This window comes from Sus scrofa, chromosome 12, assembly GCF_054392235.1.
Source record: "Sus scrofa isolate SSC_HxYL_T2T_F1_AM1 chromosome 12, Sscrofa_HxYL_maternal_Yorkshire_Landrace_v2.0, whole genome shotgun sequence".
In the NCBI taxonomy this organism is placed as follows: Eukaryota; Metazoa; Chordata; class Mammalia; order Artiodactyla; family Suidae; genus Sus; species Sus scrofa.
In genome coordinates, this window is record NC_139394.1 from 24663706 (window position 1) to 24681240 (window position 17535).

The 17535-nt window shown below is 44.1% G+C and overlaps 1 protein-coding gene and 1 long non-coding RNA gene across 4 annotated transcripts in view; one reads left to right on the plus strand and one right to left on the minus strand.

Moving 5' to 3' along the window:
* The window catches only part of SKAP1 (src kinase associated phosphoprotein 1), a 327149-nt gene that overhangs the window by 34167 nt on the left and 275447 nt on the right, over window positions 1–17535 (minus strand). For both annotated transcript variants that reach the window (XR_014821186.1, XM_013979973.3), the window contains exons 10-11: window positions 16244–16294; window positions 7759–7859 (exon numbers count right to left, since the gene is read on the minus strand). Coding sequence is in view for 1 of the 2 variants with exons in the window: in XM_013979973.3 (XP_013835427.2) it covers window positions 7759–7859; window positions 16244–16294 (152 nt within the window). In the remaining variant the exon portion in view is untranslated. The remainder of the gene's footprint in view (window positions 1–7758; window positions 7860–16243; window positions 16295–17535) is intronic.
* Window positions 1080–14048, plus strand: LOC146398145 (uncharacterized). 2 transcript variants are annotated; one of them, XR_014821192.1, is made up of 4 exons: window positions 1080–1471; window positions 6949–7104; window positions 9969–10035; window positions 12206–14048. It is a non-coding gene; the product is annotated as an uncharacterized LOC146398145 (long non-coding RNA). The 2 variants fall into 2 exon arrangements; XR_014821193.1 differs by having other exon boundaries at window positions 1153–1586.

The window sequence follows — 17535 nt, forward strand, 5'->3', positions numbered from 1 at the left end:
GATCTGGGACTTTCCACCTGACTGAAAGGTGTGTGTGTGTGTGTGTGTGTGTGTGTAGCAAGTGAAGGGTCTTGTCTGGGACAACAGTTCAGGAGTAAGGAGATTAAAAGGGAAAAGGCCAATTTTATTCTTTTTTAAAAAAGATAGGTTTTATAATAAATGGCCAGGGTTTAGAGGACAGGGTTGCTATGCAGTCAGGCCTCTTGTTTGCAGGTTTATATGCACACATATGCGCGCGCGTGCGTGCGCGCACACACACACATGCACGCACACAAACACCCTCTCCCTTTTGTCCTCTCTTAGAATGGGTGTCCTCTCATTTATAAAAATTACCTGGAAGGAATGAGGCTGCCAGGGTTTGTTCTAGACGATTGGTTCCTGTCTGGGGGAAAGGAATGGCCTCCACTGAATTTGACCGGTGTATGACCGTTGCCTTCCAGCTGACCCCAAATCCCATTCCCATCCTCCTAACTCTGTGGCCTCCCATAGGGGTTATTAATGAGACAAAACACCACCATCATCATCGTCTTCGTCATCACAGCGCAGTGTTGACCTGCTTGTTAACATGAAATGGGGTGATAGGGACAGCTTCTGCTTCTCTTTTGTATCATCATAAATGAGAAAAGATATTTTCTGATGGTACCCCCCCTTACTGCCCCCCCCCCCGTTAGGTCAGAGGTGAATGATAGCTCTTTGGCAGGCATTGATCAGTTTCATCACCATGTTTGCGCAGCCTGGGCCCCAGGCCTGCATTCCCCCTACTTCCTACCCCTGAATTACCTCCCCAGTTACCCTGCCCATCCCCCACTCAGTCAAGCAGAGGGTAATGGTGCCTGAGGAAGTCCTAAATGGACACTAGATGTCACCAAACACCTCCTTTCCCTCAGAGCCCTGAAATTAAAAGAAAAAAAAAGTCCTTCATTTAAAGCAATTGAAAGAATTATCTGTTTTTATGAGGGCTGTTGTCACATTCAACTAAGCACACTTAAAAGGGGAAGTACGGGCTGCATTCAGATAATTTTTACAACATACAAATCTCTTTTGAAGGGGATGGGGGGTCAAGGGAGGGAAGGGTCCACATTCTTTCCGTGTCCTGTGAAGGACTAGGTGGCGAACACTGGGCTTTAAAGATCCCATTACAGGAAACACGGTGTTCTGTTAACACTGTCCAGGCGTGCTGGGCACAGGCCTGTTGCATTCAGAGAGCTAGCAGCTGGGTTTGGAGCCAGACTCTAGCTTGAATTTAAGTAGCTCCAACCCGGTGCTGGAAGCTAAATGTCACCCAGGATGATGAAATCAGTCCATCCTCATCCACAGGAGGCCATCTGACAGCATCATGCGTTCAGTGTTGAACTTGACCTTGCCTGCAAGGCTCCCTGTTTTTCTATCAATTGCACCATCAGAGAAGACAACCGAAGTTATGGTGTGTTTGGGCAGTGAGACCATCTCCCTAACCTGGCTGAGCCACCATGTAAGTAGAAACTTTATGTGGTGCCCCGGCTTGTTGCTGCAAGGCTGACTTCCATGCAAATAAGTAGCTGGACAAACCTTGGAGAAGACCCAGGCCAACTCATGAGGTGCACAATGTAAGTCCAAGAGATGTCACCTTCTGACTCTGTTTACCTCAAGTGCAAGACCTCATTCAGGGACCTCTCTTCTTTCGAGTCAATTGAGAAAGAGTTTCTCTTCCTCCCTCTCTTTAATTTGCCCTTATCTGCTGGACAGCTCATGTTGCCACTATCAATTACTTCTGGAACAGGAGGCTTAATTTTTAAATGGGCATTTATTTAAGTTATCTCAAATAGTAGAACAAACACCTTTATTATTTAGAAAAAGGTTCCCAAGTGAAAGACCTTTAAGCCAGGGAGATAGAGTCATTTTTCTGAAAGCTGGAAACGGTGGCTTGTCTTATCAAATAGAGACTTTTTAACCTCCCTTTCTCCCACTTAAAATCAATGCCCACGGCAGTGCGGGTCCACAGAAGGGCCTTATGATCCTCAGGTAAAAGGAACTAAGCCGGGGTGCAATGTTCCTGCACGGAGGGTGATTCAGCACCTGCCTGTCATGCCTGGTGCCCAGGCTGAATGGATTTTTGGAGTACACCTGTTGTTGAACCCCTGCCAAGTACTGATGGCCACTAACCCCCAAATCACTTTTCCCCGCTGTTGATGTTTGGAATGTCAGACAGGACTGAGCAGCAGCCGGCGTGTATTTCAAACATAGCAGATGGATTTTTATATTAGCTCCTATTTCATGTTCAGGCAGAGCGACCGCCACACTAAAACCGCAGCCTCAGTGCTGCCGAGTTTGCTTCTGTGAGATTAATTCTGTGAAATTAATTGGGACAAGATTGAAAAGGAAATTAAAATGCAGCTGAGTGAACAGGCCTTTCAAACACCTTTTTCCTGCTCTATTCAGACTTGAATTCTGCGGTGGTCGCAGGCAGCGTGGGAAGTAATTTACTGGAGCCAGGCTCTCAGGAGCCATCGGTTACGTATGAGGGGACCTGCGCTAGCGCCACAATCTGGAGCCACTGAAGAGCGTTAAACACCCCGCTGTGGCCTGAGCTGCGCCCCTGCACCAGGCGGAAGTGGAGCTCAGTCTGCATCAGAAAAAGCTGTTCCGAAATATCTGGGCCCAAAAGGAACGTGGGAACATCCCCTGGATGCACAGATCGGCTCTGTTATTAAAATCTCCCTTTAATATATTTTGAGACCCAAACTTAGCGCTGAAAGCGTGGGGTGGATGAATGTGTTAGGGGAGGTGGGTGGGGTCCTGCTGACTGTGCATTGGCTACTGTTTCAGAGCTGGGATACACAGCCCTGGCCTCTCCTCAAAGAAGTTTGAGTAGCTGATCAATTGTCAGTGAGAACCGGCTCACACCAGGACAGCCACAGTGCACTTCCATGTAAGGCGTCTTCACTAGATGGCCTATTTCAAAGTGAGGACTTTCTGTCCTCTTGAACATCTCTGTGAAAAGTTCTTGGCAGGACAGGCTACATACTTCTCTTTCAATTCACTAATAATTGAACTCCTAGTATGTACCCCACATTGACTCCCCCCAGATTTACTTTATTGTTAGTGGAAAAGAGGGAATATAATAACGGTTATCATTTCCTAGATGCCAGGCCTTTTTTTTTTTTTTACACAAATTTTCTGATGGAGGCATTATAATACCCCCCTATAAATAGAAATTACCCCAATTTTTACAGATGAGGAAACTGAGGATTAGCAGGATTAAGTGACTTTGTTCAGGGTTACGTAAGTAACCCGCCTGTTGACAACTTGCCGTCCTAAGAATAGGACAGGTGACAGGCATTTGGTTAATCTTTTTTTTTTTTTCCTTCTATTTTTAGGGCTGCACCTGCTGCATATGTAAGCTCCTGGACTAGAGGTCAAATTGGAGCTGTACTGTCGGCCTGCATCACAGCCACAGCCACGCCCGAACCGAGCCAAGTCTGTGACCTACACTGCAGCTCACGGCAATGCTGGATACTTAACCCACTGAGTGAGGCCAGGGATCGAACCTGCATCCTCATGGATATTAATCAGGTTCCTAACCCGCTGAGCCTCAAATGCTGAGGAACTCCAGCATTTGGTTAATCTATGGGTGTAGCTTTCTTACCTAGCCAATCATCTTCTCTGGAAAAAACCTTTTTTTTTAAAAAAAAGGGTAAATAGCTTTCTTTCTGGGGTCATTCCTAGACCCTAACAGTTTCTCTTTGCCCTAGGATTCTAGGATTCAGGGTTGGGTCATAATTGGGCAACTATTAAGAAACAGCAGGTGTGGTGTGTGCATGCGTATACGTACACACACACACACACAAAATGGAATATTACTCAGCCATAAAAATAATGAAATAATGCCATCTGCAGCAACATGGATGGACCTAGAGGTTATCATACTAAATGAAGGATGTCAGAGAAAGACAAATGTTATATGATATCACTTAGTATGTAGAATCTAAAAAAATGATACAAAGAAACTTATTTACAAAACAGAAACAGACTTAACAGGCATAGAAAACAAACTTAAGGTTGCCAAACAGGAACGGGGCGGGGGGGGGGGGGGGGGGGGGGAAGAGACTAAGAGTTTGGCATTAGCAGATACATGCTATATATAAAATAACAGAATCATTCTGCAGTACACCAGAAACTAACATTGTAAATCAACTTATACCTCAATTAAAAACAAATCAATGCAAGTAAATGCCAAAAAGAGAGAGAGAGAGAGAGAGAAAGAAAGAAGTGGATGGCAGGGAGCAACAGGAGACTAAGAATAAAGCTATTAGTCCCCCATCTCCCCATCCAGGGGCCACTTCCTGTCCTCCATTGCCACCCACAACCCCCATCCCCTGTTGTCCCAGAATATTTCTCTTATCATTCAAAGAGGGGGAAGCCAGACACATTTATGAGGGCCCCAAACAAAAGAATTTAGAATCATTTTGTTTGTTTAATGTGAATAAATAGTGAAAGCTAAGACACTTTTTTTGGGCGGAATTTCTTCAGCAGTTTTGCAGTGTCGGCCTCACCATGTTTGTTTAGACCAGGAACGTCTGAGGTGGAAGGAACCTCAGAGGGCTAACACAACTCCCTCATTTTATGGGTAAGGAAGCTGGTCCAGGTAAGCTGAGCTGCACCCAGTTGCATCTTGTCTTGTGTTTCTCAGGGAAATAGACTTTAGGTTTCTAAGCAGCGGGCCTTGCTTGCCCAACTAAGGTTCTATTGACTGGAGAGAAAAGTAAAGCGGCGATTTCTAGATACTATTTTTCTGGACTAACCTCAACTTGGGTCAGTACTTTCTGTCCCTGCAGGTGTGAGAGGCAGGCTGCAAAGTGTAACTGACGCCAATAAAGGAAACTAGCTGGGGCTTAAAGTGGAATCGATTTAGGATTCATATGAGAGAAAATTCCTGAGATTAGGAGTTACTGAACATCTGAATAGACAGACAGCTGATAATGGGTATTGGAATCCCCTTTTCTATCTGTCCGAATTGGTTCATTTGTGCTTCTTAGAGGCAAGGGAATGGATTGGGTGGCCTTTTAAGGTTCCTTCCTGTCTAAGGGCTCTTATTGAGTTAAGTAATATAATAAAGGTAAATCCAATCTGAAATGTTCCCCAAGCCAACATTAACTGAAATGAAGCTTTGTGAGGGAAACTTCAGTGAAGCTTCTAGCTTCTCATTTCTTCTCCTGACATGCAGAAATGAGCAACGGAGAAGGGAGGCAGCTGGTGCACTTTTCGGGGCGTAAGAAGTGTGCTACTACCAAGGTAAGGTATGACGACAGGTTGGGGGCCTTCCAGAAATTGGAGAGAGAAGCCCAACAGAACCAAGGCAGCCAGGGATTCCCCCTGAATTAAACTCTGCTGTATTAGCCTTTAATAATAGAGGCGAGGAAGGGGTTAAAAAAAAAAAACAAACCCAAACAGGTTGGGGAGGCTCCCCTAGTTCTTTGGTATCTCTTCAAAATACAACAGCCCTGGTGACTGCAGACAGGTCTGTGCTGCAGGGCAAGTCACTGCACAGCCCCTTCTAAATGGAGGAAAGGGACCCCCAGTGAGAAGCCATTAACAAAGGCAAAAGACATGCAAAACCAACAAAATAATCATGACCGAGAGAAGGCCAGCAGACAGTCTGGCTCTGTTCTCCCCCCCTCCTGCTGCAGGCACCTCAGACAATGTAAACAGTTAATTTGTTCACCTGCAGGCTCTGGGCAAACAGAGGCCTGGTCACACCTGAGTGGATAACTCGATTACCCCTGTAATGCCAGCGTGGTAATGTACACAAATCCTATTACACGGCAAACCTTGCTTTCGGGCATTTGAAATACCAATCAGGCCAATGTCCACTCCCTTCTTTGCTTCCAATTTATTCTTGGTGTATTGGAGCTGCACCCGAATGGTACTGGGGTGGTGCTGAATTAGGGGTCTGGAGGAAATCACTAGAAGGCTGTGATCTCACGCAGCAGAGATTGCAGGCCTCCTCCTGTCTTGAAAAAGGTTGGGTGTGAATTTGGTTCTAGTTCAAAGGGGACTCGTTGGAACTGCTAAAAGGTACCTTTGGGTGGAGTTCTTGCTGTGGTTCAGCGGGTTAAGAACCCAACCAGTATCCATGATGATGTGGGTTTGGTCCCCGGCTTTACTCAGTGGGTTAAGGATCCAAGCATGGCCATGAAGTGCAGCATAGGTCATAGATGTGGCTTGGATCTGGCACTGCTGTGGCTGTGGCTGTGGCTGTGGCCGGCAGCTGCAGCTCTGATCGACCCCTAGCCTGGGAACCCACATATGCCATAGGTGTGGCCCTAAAAAGAAAAAAAAAAAGAAAAAAGGTATCTTTGGTCAGCTCTGGTCTGTTTTCTAAGGAGTTTATGGTATGTTTCAAACTGAGACAAACACTTGGCCAAGGTAGTGATGTTCACAGAACAAAGATAAACGGCAAATGATGGGTTAATAACCCAATGGGTTTTCAATTTTTCTTTATGGAGGTCACATACTTATCGATTAAAGAGCAGATTGTGCCTATTTCAAAAATGTGTGTGGGAGTTCCCGTCGTGGCTCAGCAGAAACGAATCTGATTAGTATCCATGGGGAACTCAGGTTCCATCCCTGGCCTGGCTCAGTGGGTTAAGGATCCAGTATTGCCGTGAGCTGTGGTGTAGGCTGGCAGCTGTAGCTCCGATTCGACCCCTAGCCTGGGAACCTCCATATGCCTCCGGGGCGGCCCTAAAAAAAAAAAAAAGTGTTTTGTCACAGCACTATAAATCAACTATACTTTAATACAAATATTTTAAAAATTAAAAAAATGGGTTTGTCAGTATTTATTGCCTCAATAATCTTTTAACAAGTTTTTTTCAGGGATAGAACCTACTTCCTTAGCCCACCTATACAGAATATGTACAGTCTTTCTTTCTTTCTCTCACTCTTTTTTTTTTTTCTTTTTTTTTTAAGGCTGCACTGGTGGCATATAGAGGTTCCAGGGCCAGGGATTGAATCTGCACCTCTACAATGACCCAAGCTGTTCCAGCTGGATTCTTTACCCACTGTGCCATGGCGGGAGCTCCTGTGTGGTCTTTCCTTATAAAGATGTTACTCATCTCTCAAACCGTAAGTAGCCCGTGAGTTCTGAATCTTCTTCACATTGGTGATGGAGCTACAATAATCTCTACTTTTTTTTGCCCATTTTAAAATATTCAACAATATCATTTGTGAGATGGTTAGCTGTGGCTCGGGGTCAACTTTGTGAGTGAGGAAGCAAATAAAGTTAGCTGGCCCTTGTGGGTTGGCTTCTCTATCTTGGCCTTGTCAGCACTTGCTCAAACCAATGGAGCTCACCAGCTCTGACTCCTCCCCCCATACATAATTATATTACAGCCTTGTTTATCTATAAATGAAATAAGAAGGGGGCTGACCTAGCTAAAATATTTTCAAGAGTATTATATGGTAATAAATTATGTATGTGGTGATGGCCTTTTAAGCACCACAAGACCTTTTTAGAAAGATCAAAGTTTGATTGGCATAGTTTTAATATTACATCTACTTTATTGTATTTTTTTCATTTGAAAATTGGTTCCTGCATCTGAATTTTCAATTAAAAATTTCCCTAACAATTATAAAGCCACGGGAATTTATGTGTGAGGGAGCTATGTAACATACACAAGAGAAGTGCATGACATTCTAGGGTAATTCTGCTTATGGTAACTACCTCCTCGAGAGTGAGAAAATCAACTTTTGATCCAAGTCCCACATTCTCATCCTTACCTTGCTCAGAATTCGGATGATGTCACCCCGTTGGAAGGACAGTTCGTCTGGCTGGTCACCATGGCAATCCCAGAGGCCCTGGTAATAATTGGCATAGTCCACTGATCAAAGAGAGAAGAAATCAAAGTTAAAAGGACTCTTTCTATGGAGCCCACAGTTTTTGCCGCAAATGGAAACCAAGGTTCTGACGTTGCCCCCTAGGAAATCTAAGATTCAGGGGTTTGGGATGAGATACATCCCAACACAGAGCATGAGCAAAGTACTGTGGGAGAAGATCATTAACTAACATTAAATATTTACAGATCACCTTTAGTCGGATGCTATTCAATAATATGATAAATACATTCATTTATTAATAAAAGAAAATCAGGCAGGTCATTTTTCACTTGGTTTACAAGTAAGCAGCACAAAGAGATTCTTCTGCCAGAATTGCTTCATCCAGGGTATCCAAACTATCCAGTGCTTCTTTTTTATTATGCATCTGAAGGCATGAGGTAAGTCTTCAACTTCTGCCTCTTTATAAGAGAGGCGAAGTCAGCCAGCACAGATCTGCGATGCAGTCTCACAGGTTAGCCTCCCCTGTTACACAGGAATTTTATCCTGGTACCTCCCACCCAGGTACTTACTAGATGAGGTAATTACCAATAAATGTGGAAACGAATAGCCCAGTCTTTAAGTGGAACCACGGGGGTGTCTCATCCATTACAACTAAATTCTGGGTGGGCTGGCCCTTTTCCAGCATCTCATTTGTAGACCCTGAACATGTCTGCCAAGATTTATCTGCAAGCCCCCAGGGGAACAGAAACCAAAGTGATCTGCATTAAAAATGAAAGCAACCGAAGACGACAAACCAAGCTTTAGAAGCAGCTGGAGAGATTTACTGGGCTCCTCAGCAAGACTGGATGGCAGTGATGCCACAGGACAGTCATCGATTCTTAACAATGAAGAATTTGTATTGATCTTCTTCTACCCGGAAAGGTTAAACACTAGAGTACAAAGTGGGAGAGGATCTGGAGATTTGAATGGCAGGAGAGCTAATGCCCACTAGGCTGGGGGTTAAGTGGCAGTGCTCCCTGTGCCTGAGGATGCTATATATGAGTGCTGTGTGCAAAGCACCCACGAAAGACGACATTCCTACGGACGGGAGTTATCAAGAGTCTTGGGTTCTAATTAAAATTCAAGTGGTTTGTGGGGACCTGATTCTACCAGTTCCCACCTTTCCCTTCATTTGTTCTTTTTTTTTTTTTTTTTCCTGTCTTTTCTAGGGCTGCGTCTGCAGCATATGGAAGCTCCCAGGCTAGGTGTCTAATCGGAGCTATAGCCACTAGCCTACACCACAGCTCACAGCAGCGCTGGATCCTTAACCCACTGATCGAGGCCAGGGATCGAACCCGCAACCTCATGGTTCCTAGCTGGATTCGTTATCCACTGAGCCACGACAGGAGCTCCTCCCTTCATTTGTTCTTGACCTTCCTGTGAGGGGTGATGCGACCAGTGGCTGAGGATGGGAACAGAAGGTGGACAAGTACGCTGTGAGGGGGACAGAGGTCCTGGCTATGTTTGCTTTTCACTCCTTGTTCTTAACTTACAAGCGATTCAAAGAATAAAGGCAGAGGGGAACAAAATCCCTGTATGTCTCTGAAAAAGAACTTTAGTAGAAATCTTAAAGAACACAAAACAGAAGAGACAGAGCTATTTGGTCAAGATCCAGATACTGCAAACAAGAGTAAAAATGTTGAGCATATAAGAAACTCAGGCACGTTTTCTTTACACAGAAAGTGTTTGTGTATGCAGTTGACAACAGAGGGCAGCAAATAAGAACTACATTGGAAACATTCTGCCCTGGAGTTAGGAACATATTAGGAAAAAAAAATACATTGGGGAAAAAAATGCTAATTACTGACAAGACAAGGCATATTTATTTATTTATTTAGGGGAGAGATATCAGTGCATGAAATAATAGAAAAATATCGGTCCCTGGAGAGTGAAAGTGGTTTCCCCAGAGGACACAATTCATTTTTAGTTGTAATGGAGTTGATTAATCACCCCAAGGTTTTGGCTAAGTTTGGAATGAAAAGTATATTGATATAATATTCTTCATGGATTTATACATGGTAAAAAAATCATTTTATAAAAATAGATTTTTTTCAAACATAACTTGATGTTTCCAAATGGTAAGATGGACTAAATTATCATCTTGGCTTTTTCAGGCCTAGCAGACGGTTACTGCGAAGTTCTGCTCCCCATGTGCCTGGATGTGGGATAGCTCCCGAGACTGTGAGTACCTTTGGGTATATAGGTAAAAAGTGGGGGGTCCCACTGTGGCGCAACAGGATTAATGGCATCTTGGAGCATTGGGACTTGGGTTTGATCCCTGGCCCAGCACGGTGAATTGGGGATCCACTGTTGCCACAGCTCCAGTTTAAGCTGCCATTGTGGCTAGGATCTGATCCCTGGCCTGGGAACTCCCTATACCTTGGGGTGGCCCCCCCAAAAAAAAGGATTTGATATTGGCTATATAAGGCACCTGCAGAACACCTAGAAAAATACCTATTCTAAAAGGTATTCTAAAACAACAGGAGTTGCCTGGTGGCTCAGCGGGTTAAGGATCTGGTGTTGTCACTGAGGTGGCTGAGATCCCTGCTGTGGCATGGATTCGAACGTCCACATGCCGTGGGCATAGCCAAAAAAAAAAAAAAATGAAAATTGGGAAAAAGTTGGACTTGCTATCTAAACAGAGATACTTATTAAGGAGATCAGGGAGGATGAATGCCTCAATTGGCCAAGACTGGACTCTGAACGGCAGACTCCCAGTTTAACGTGTGTAGCTGGCATTTATGTGTATGTGTGCGTGTGTCTTCACTACATTCATTCCTCAGCATTCAACAAACATATGTACACAGGGCCCACTGCGCCAGGGACTATATTAGATTCTGGGAATTCTGCATTGGCCACACACACGGTACCTTCAGCAGGGGAGGCACAATGAAACAGTCACACAACTATTTATTTATGATTGTGATATGTCTGCCAAGGAGAAGCTGAGGTGTCATGTATCACAGGAAATCTAACCTCGTCTGAGGGGTCAGAGAAGGGTTCTCTGAAGCTTGAGGTGTAAACGAAAACCTGACCAAGAGTGGGTGTTATTCAAAAACCTTGAAGAAGGGGAGAGGTAAGGGCGAGGAGGGCTTTATTCCTGAAGCTTGGCCCCAGGAAGAGCTCACGGGCTGGGAGTTCTGCTGGGCCAGTCCAGCTTCTCCCTAAACTTGCCCAGCATGTCCTATGAATAGAGAAAGCACTGTGAGGCTTAGATGATGTCTTTAGATTGGAATTGGAAGCCTGAGAAGTAGGATTCCTCTGTGGGTTGGCTTGAGGATCCTTTAGGTTCCGACTCCTCTGGCAGCAGTCTGAGATCAGAAATGGTGCAGCATTCTGACCATTTAATTAATTCAAAACATCCTCATTCTCATTTTGAGGACATTATTCCATCTAATTATTTTTTTTTTCCAGTCTGTCCATTTGGAATGAAAAACAAAAGAATAAAGCTTAATGCCAGCATTTCTCAATGTCTCTCCAAAAAACGTAACTCTGCACTAAATAAAGCCTGGTAATTCAAAAGCAAAGCACTAATATATTCAGCATAAAACAGACAGAGGACCTAGAGCAATAATGACACCACTAATAACTAAAACAGTTATAACAATTAACAACAATTACAATGATAGAGAAGCTAATGGGTATGATCACAGCATTTAAATTGCTAGCAGAGCTGAGAGGGACTTTTTCTAGAGGAAAAAAAAAAGGGCAGCATCTTATTTTCTTTATCCCACATAAGGGAAGCTGTGCTCCAAGCAAGCAAACGTCATAGGAAGAAAGGCAACAGACTAACCTAAAAAAATATACTGTTTTCCTTTCATTTCTAGGTTTTTATTGCAAAGCATTTGTCATTCTACACTAACTTTTTTTTTTTTTTTGGGCCACAGCCGTGGCACATGGAAGTCCCCAGGCTAAAGGTTGAATCGGAGCTGTAGCTGTTGGCCTACATCACAGCCACAGCAACACAGAATCCGAGCTGTGTCTTACCTACTCCTCAGCTCATGGCAACACTGGATCCTTTAACCCACTGAGGCCAGGGATCAAACCTGCGTCCTCATGGATACCAGTCGTTACCGCTGATCCACAATGGGAAATTCTACACTGATTCTTTATATCTGAGGATGGTCATTTCTCCTATAACTAAAGGCTAAGTTGGTGCTCCTGTTTGACACAGTCAGTATTTGAAAATAAGCCTCCATGATGTGGAGAGTTCTAAGGTGAAAGGACCAGACATCTTTCTGGCTATGTTCTTTTCAGAGTTCATATGTCATCTTGAGTTTTTGTTTGGGGGATATTGGGTAGCTCCTGAAGTGAAGCTGTGACCCATACAGCATGTTGTTTAAATTTTTAGGATAAGCCAAAGGACTGTGCTAATCAGGCCCTGGGCATAATTACTTAACTGATTATGGAAAAGAAAGACAAAAGGAGATGACAAAGCCATTTCTTGCTGGAGCATGGGTTGGTGCGAAACGGACAAAAAAAGGCCAAAGCAGTGGCCTCCTGGAAGGCGGCTGGAATGCTCTGTAGGCCAGGCGAGCAAAGGCCACCATGTTCAATCCATTAAAGCAGACTCAGCTGGATACTTCATTAACTATTTCAGAAGGAAAGGCATAAAAAAACTGGCCAAGCTCCACTGACTAGGACACCAGAACAGGAAGAGCAACTGGACAATACCATTGGCTTCTTGTTTTCACAGCCCTTTAGTCTTTGAGTTTTGAAATTGCTATGGTCTTAAATGTTTTTAAGTGCAATCTCACAGTGAGGAACACTCACGGGTCCTCCTTTTCACCTCCTGTGCTTAAGTCGGCCAAAATCAGAGCTGGGTGATTGCCTGCCCATGTTTGGTCCTGGGAAACAGATTTCAAAAAGGAAGGGCTGCAAATACCTCTGCGGCGTCCCTGTTTCTTTTGTGTAATTGTTCACTCCATCGGCGGCCACTAAAGTGGAAAACGTGCCTCAGAGACGGAATGCTCATCTGCAACCATTTTTCTGCCCTGCAGAAATGACTGAACACACAGGCTCCTCCTTGGCTGAGTTTGCCCACAACTTCAGAGCAAAAACAACCTGTTTCAAGATCTTCCTTGGCTGAGTTTGATGGATCTGAGGATAACCTGTGCCTCCAGCTCTGCTTTTTATTTGACGGCACGCCCAAGCAAATGGCCAGTCATTTTCATAAAATGGCACAGAATGCGTTTTATTTTTGGTTACCTGGACATGCCTTCTCATGATAGGGAAGGGAGATAAGCTCTCATCACCAGAGATACTTCGTGTTAGACTGTTAGGCTGATGGGTTGGAATTCCGTGAAAATCTGAGGTGTTGAAGAGTCACTCATTAGCATAACCCTGTTACTAACAGTCAAGCTGTAAACCGAGCGCTTTATAGATTGAACAATCAATACTACAAGGCTGTGATAGATTTTCTAGGTAACAGAATAAAATAAAAGAAATTACATCTTACAGGGTCATTAACACCCAATCAGGATAAACTGAATTCCTTCTTCCCCTCTTCTGATAAAATCTTAGTTGGGCTTTAAAAATGTTAGCAATTCTATCAGGGAAAGAGCACAGCATTCCGGGAACAGCATCTCTGGCATAGTGAAGGAGAGCAGGTGGGTTTTGAGTTCCTGTCGTGGCGCAGTGGAAACGAATCTGACTAGGAACCATGAGGTTGCGGGTTCGATCCCTGGTCTCGCTCAGTGGGTTAAGGAACCGGCGTTGCAGTGAGCTGTGGTGTAGATCGAAGACATGGCTCGGATCCTGTGTTGCTGTGGCTCTGGTGTAGGCCAGCGGCTACATCTCCGATTAGACCTCTAGCCTGGGAACCTCCATATGCCGCGGGTGCAGCCCTAAAAGGACAAAAGACAAAAAGCAAAACAACAAGAGCATGTGGGATTTAAAGGTAAACCCTGCAGGCCATGCGATCTTCTAGGAGAAAATATTTCTCCTCCTCACATGGCATGTGACACCTGACTTGCCCAAGTGAACCAAAATGTGTAGCTTGCCTATTGCAGAAAAATTCATATTGTCCTGGCTTTTTCTATGCCTACTCGTCCCTCAGACCTCTCTACTTTATTGTTATAAAGCTAAGTGATGACATTTGGATGTTACATATTTGTTGCTGTTTCTATAGCTCCTTTGTAGAAAAAGCACTATATAAATTCAATAAATAAATAAGTAAACACCAATAATAAAAACTCCTGCCTCAGATTCTGCAGAGAGAGCGAAAAGCCCTCCTCTGTTTTTTAATCACTAAGTCACCAATCATTATAACTGGTGGGAAGTGTAAACCATAGAAACATATTTAGAGCTCACTGCACTTTAACACCTATTTTGGAGGCAGGAAGCATGAGGACAAAGCACTTTTTTTTTTTAAATTATATTGGAGTTCCTGTTGTGGCGCAGTGGTTAACGAATCCGCCTAGGAACCATGAGGTTGCCGGTTTGGTCCCTGCCCTTGCTCAGTGGGTTAAGGATCCGGTGTTGCCGTGAGCTGTGGTGTAGGTTGCAGACACGGCTTGGATCCCGCGTTGCTGTGGCTCTGGTGTAGGCCGGTGGCTGCAGCTCCAATTCAACCCCTAGCCTGGGAACCTCCATATGCAGCAGGAGTGGCCCAAGAAATAGCAAAAAAAGACAAAAATAAATAAATAAATAAATAAATAAATTATAGCTACTAGAACAATTAAGAAACAAATCTCTCCTCACTCTTCAGATTGAACCTTAGCAAGAGCAGTGGAAGGAAGAAATGAGACAGGGGAGGAGTAAGAAATGGAATTTTTGGCTTTTGCCAGAAAACGGCTGCTTCCTGAAAGGATTTTGAAGTTGGCCGTAGAAAGCTTCTAGTTACTCCATCCAAGCTCTGACATGAAATGCTTCTTTCATACACCAGTGAGGGAAGTTGGTTGAGAAAAGACATATGTGGGACAAGGGTCGATCAGGAAACAGATTTTTGTTGTTGTTTTTGGAATTCTGTACAGCAAGTAGAACAGTCAAAAATACATTTCAGAATGGACTTAATCACACGGGTGAATTGTCATGAGAGCCTTACTTGAAGCTATACTAACGATCCTTTGTTATACTCGGCTCAGTTCTTTTGCTCTGGCTTTGGCAGGTGACTTCTTTCGCTTTGCTGCCTTTCCTCGCCTCAGGAAGAAGCTGGGTGTTTATGAAGTTGGGTCCTTCACTTAACCTGTTACATCTTCACTTCTCATGGAGCATGCACAAGGAAAGGGGCTTTGCTGAATAAGGAAGAGAAGAAAAGGCACGAGGAAAGGAAGAGAGAAGAGAATGGGGAAAAAGGGGAGGCTGGAGAAACAGAGAGGAAGCAGGAAGGGGGGAGGGAAGGAACTTCTAGGCTCAAGATTTCCAATGAATCTCTAAGAAAAAGTCAGCCAGTATCTAACTCAGCCACTTTGAGGCTCTGCTGATGGAATGAATGTCCTTGAAGTGGCCTTTGCAACACATATTCCTCTACAGACAATGACAGACTAGGCTCCTGGTCCACTTAAGGAAGCTTTCGAGGGGCTTCTGACCTAAGAAAGGATGGGCTCACTAACAGACTGAAGCATGGTTAACAGTCTGGGATGAATAAGATGTAATTTTGTATTCAATAAACCTGTTACATATTCATTTCCAAATGTGCCTGGAATCAAACCAGGCCATCAGAAGTCAGCATCACCAAGCAATTTTATCCTTCATCCTGCGTTCACTTTTCAGATCTGACACATTTCCATTCCCCTTTGAACTTGCAATCTCGGGGCCTCTCAGACAGGAGACATTTCCATTCTTTCCATTCTCAATTCTCCAATCTCTTAGAGATGAGGCAATTCTGTTTTCACTGTACTGATTCAAGAAATACTGATAGGAAAAAATAAATACCTGGCTTGGCTTCCTACCCTCTCTAGGAGAAACCTAAGTTGTTCTGGGAACACTAATTACAAAGAATGAGTGGCTGCTTTTGTTTGTTTGTTTTGCTTTTTAGGGCCACACTCTCTGCACATGGAGGTTCCCATGTGGGGTCTAACTGGAGCTACAGCTGTCACCCTATGCCAGAGCCACAGCAACAACAGATTCTAGCCTCCTCTGTGACCTACACCACAGCTCACAGCAATGCCAGATCCTTAACCCACTGAGGGAGGCCAGGGATCGAACCCGAAACCTGATGGTTCCTAGTTGGATTCGTTTCCACTGCGCCATGGCCGGAAGTCCAAGGGTGGCTGCTTTTAAAGTTATTTCCCTGTTCAGTCATCTTCTTTGGGGCTCTTGAGCTCCACACACCAGTACCCTCTTAATTAGTGAGGCCAGTAATGTTTGTAGCCCGAGAAAGCTGCTTTCTCCAGTGGGAAGCCCGAATGTCCTCCCCAGCGCCTGTGCATTTTTGAAGCTCTCATACCTCCTTTTTGTTGCGTGCCATTCTCATCCTCTTCTAGACCAAGCTCTTCATCTGTGGGGATAGACACAACCAGCATTAGCAGTTAGTGGTCCATAGTCTGTTATTTGTACTGACAATCATCTTTCTCTGAGCTCATCACACTGTCTTTTTTTTTTTTTTTTTTTTTTTTTTTTAATGGACACATCAGCAGCATATGGAAATTCCCAGGCTAGGGACTGAATCCAAGCCTCGGCTGCAAACCTACACCACAGCTACAGCAACACAGGATACTGTGCCAGGCGGGGGACTGAACCCGAGCCTCTCACCTCAGTGACCCGAGCTGCTGTGGTGGGATTCATAACCCACTGCATCACAGCAGGAACTCCCACGCTCTCTTCTTTAAGGCAATAATTACCATGTTCTTTTTTTATACATATCATCTCTCATCTTCAAACTGACCTTCTCTTCCTTCTCTCCCTGTTCGTTCATTTCTAAGTGCTTACTGTATGCGAGACAGGAGCTGGAGATGCAGTGATGGACAAGACTGGCAGGGTACCTGCCCTTGTGGCCCTTTCAATCCACTGGATTATTCGACACCTATTTCTAGGATCTTAATTCTCTTCCTCACACCCTATTTCTCCTCCCCTTGTATAATTTTCTTCAAAATGTCTTACCTCCATGTAAGCATCCAGAGTTGGCGCGTGTGTGTGTGAAGCTGAGCACATGTTTAAACCCTCTGTGATTAATTAGTCCTTAAGGTATCATGCTTTGGTCAGCTATCACAGAAGCTGGTCATGTATGTAATTTTGTGTTCTTAGTACTGGAGACTTATAGGTATGTTTTTACTGTTGTTATTCAGCCTGCCTCGTTCATGAGAATGTAAGCTCCTGAGGGCAGCTGGAATGGTCTTTGAATTAATTGAGGCAGGTATGCAATGAATTCTAAGTCAATGCTATTGTCTAACTCCATCCAAGTGTCTACACAGTCAAAGCCACAACATGATTGGCCTAAGTTTCTTGCCTTCATTAATCTGTTTCATTCCAGACTTCATACTACCTGATAACATGGGAATTGAGCCTTTATCAAGAAAGCACGAGTACCAGAATCATATCAAGCTATTTTCTATGTGGAGTAAAATATCCGAAAATACACTTGCTATTCTCCTTTTCATCACTATCACCCTCTACGCACACACGCACACACACACACACACACAGAATGACTGGGGCATAAAAAGCAACACAATATTTTGAGGGCTACTACTCAGTTTCTTCTGGCCATATATACTCGTCTTTCTCTTTGTGGATTTTTTT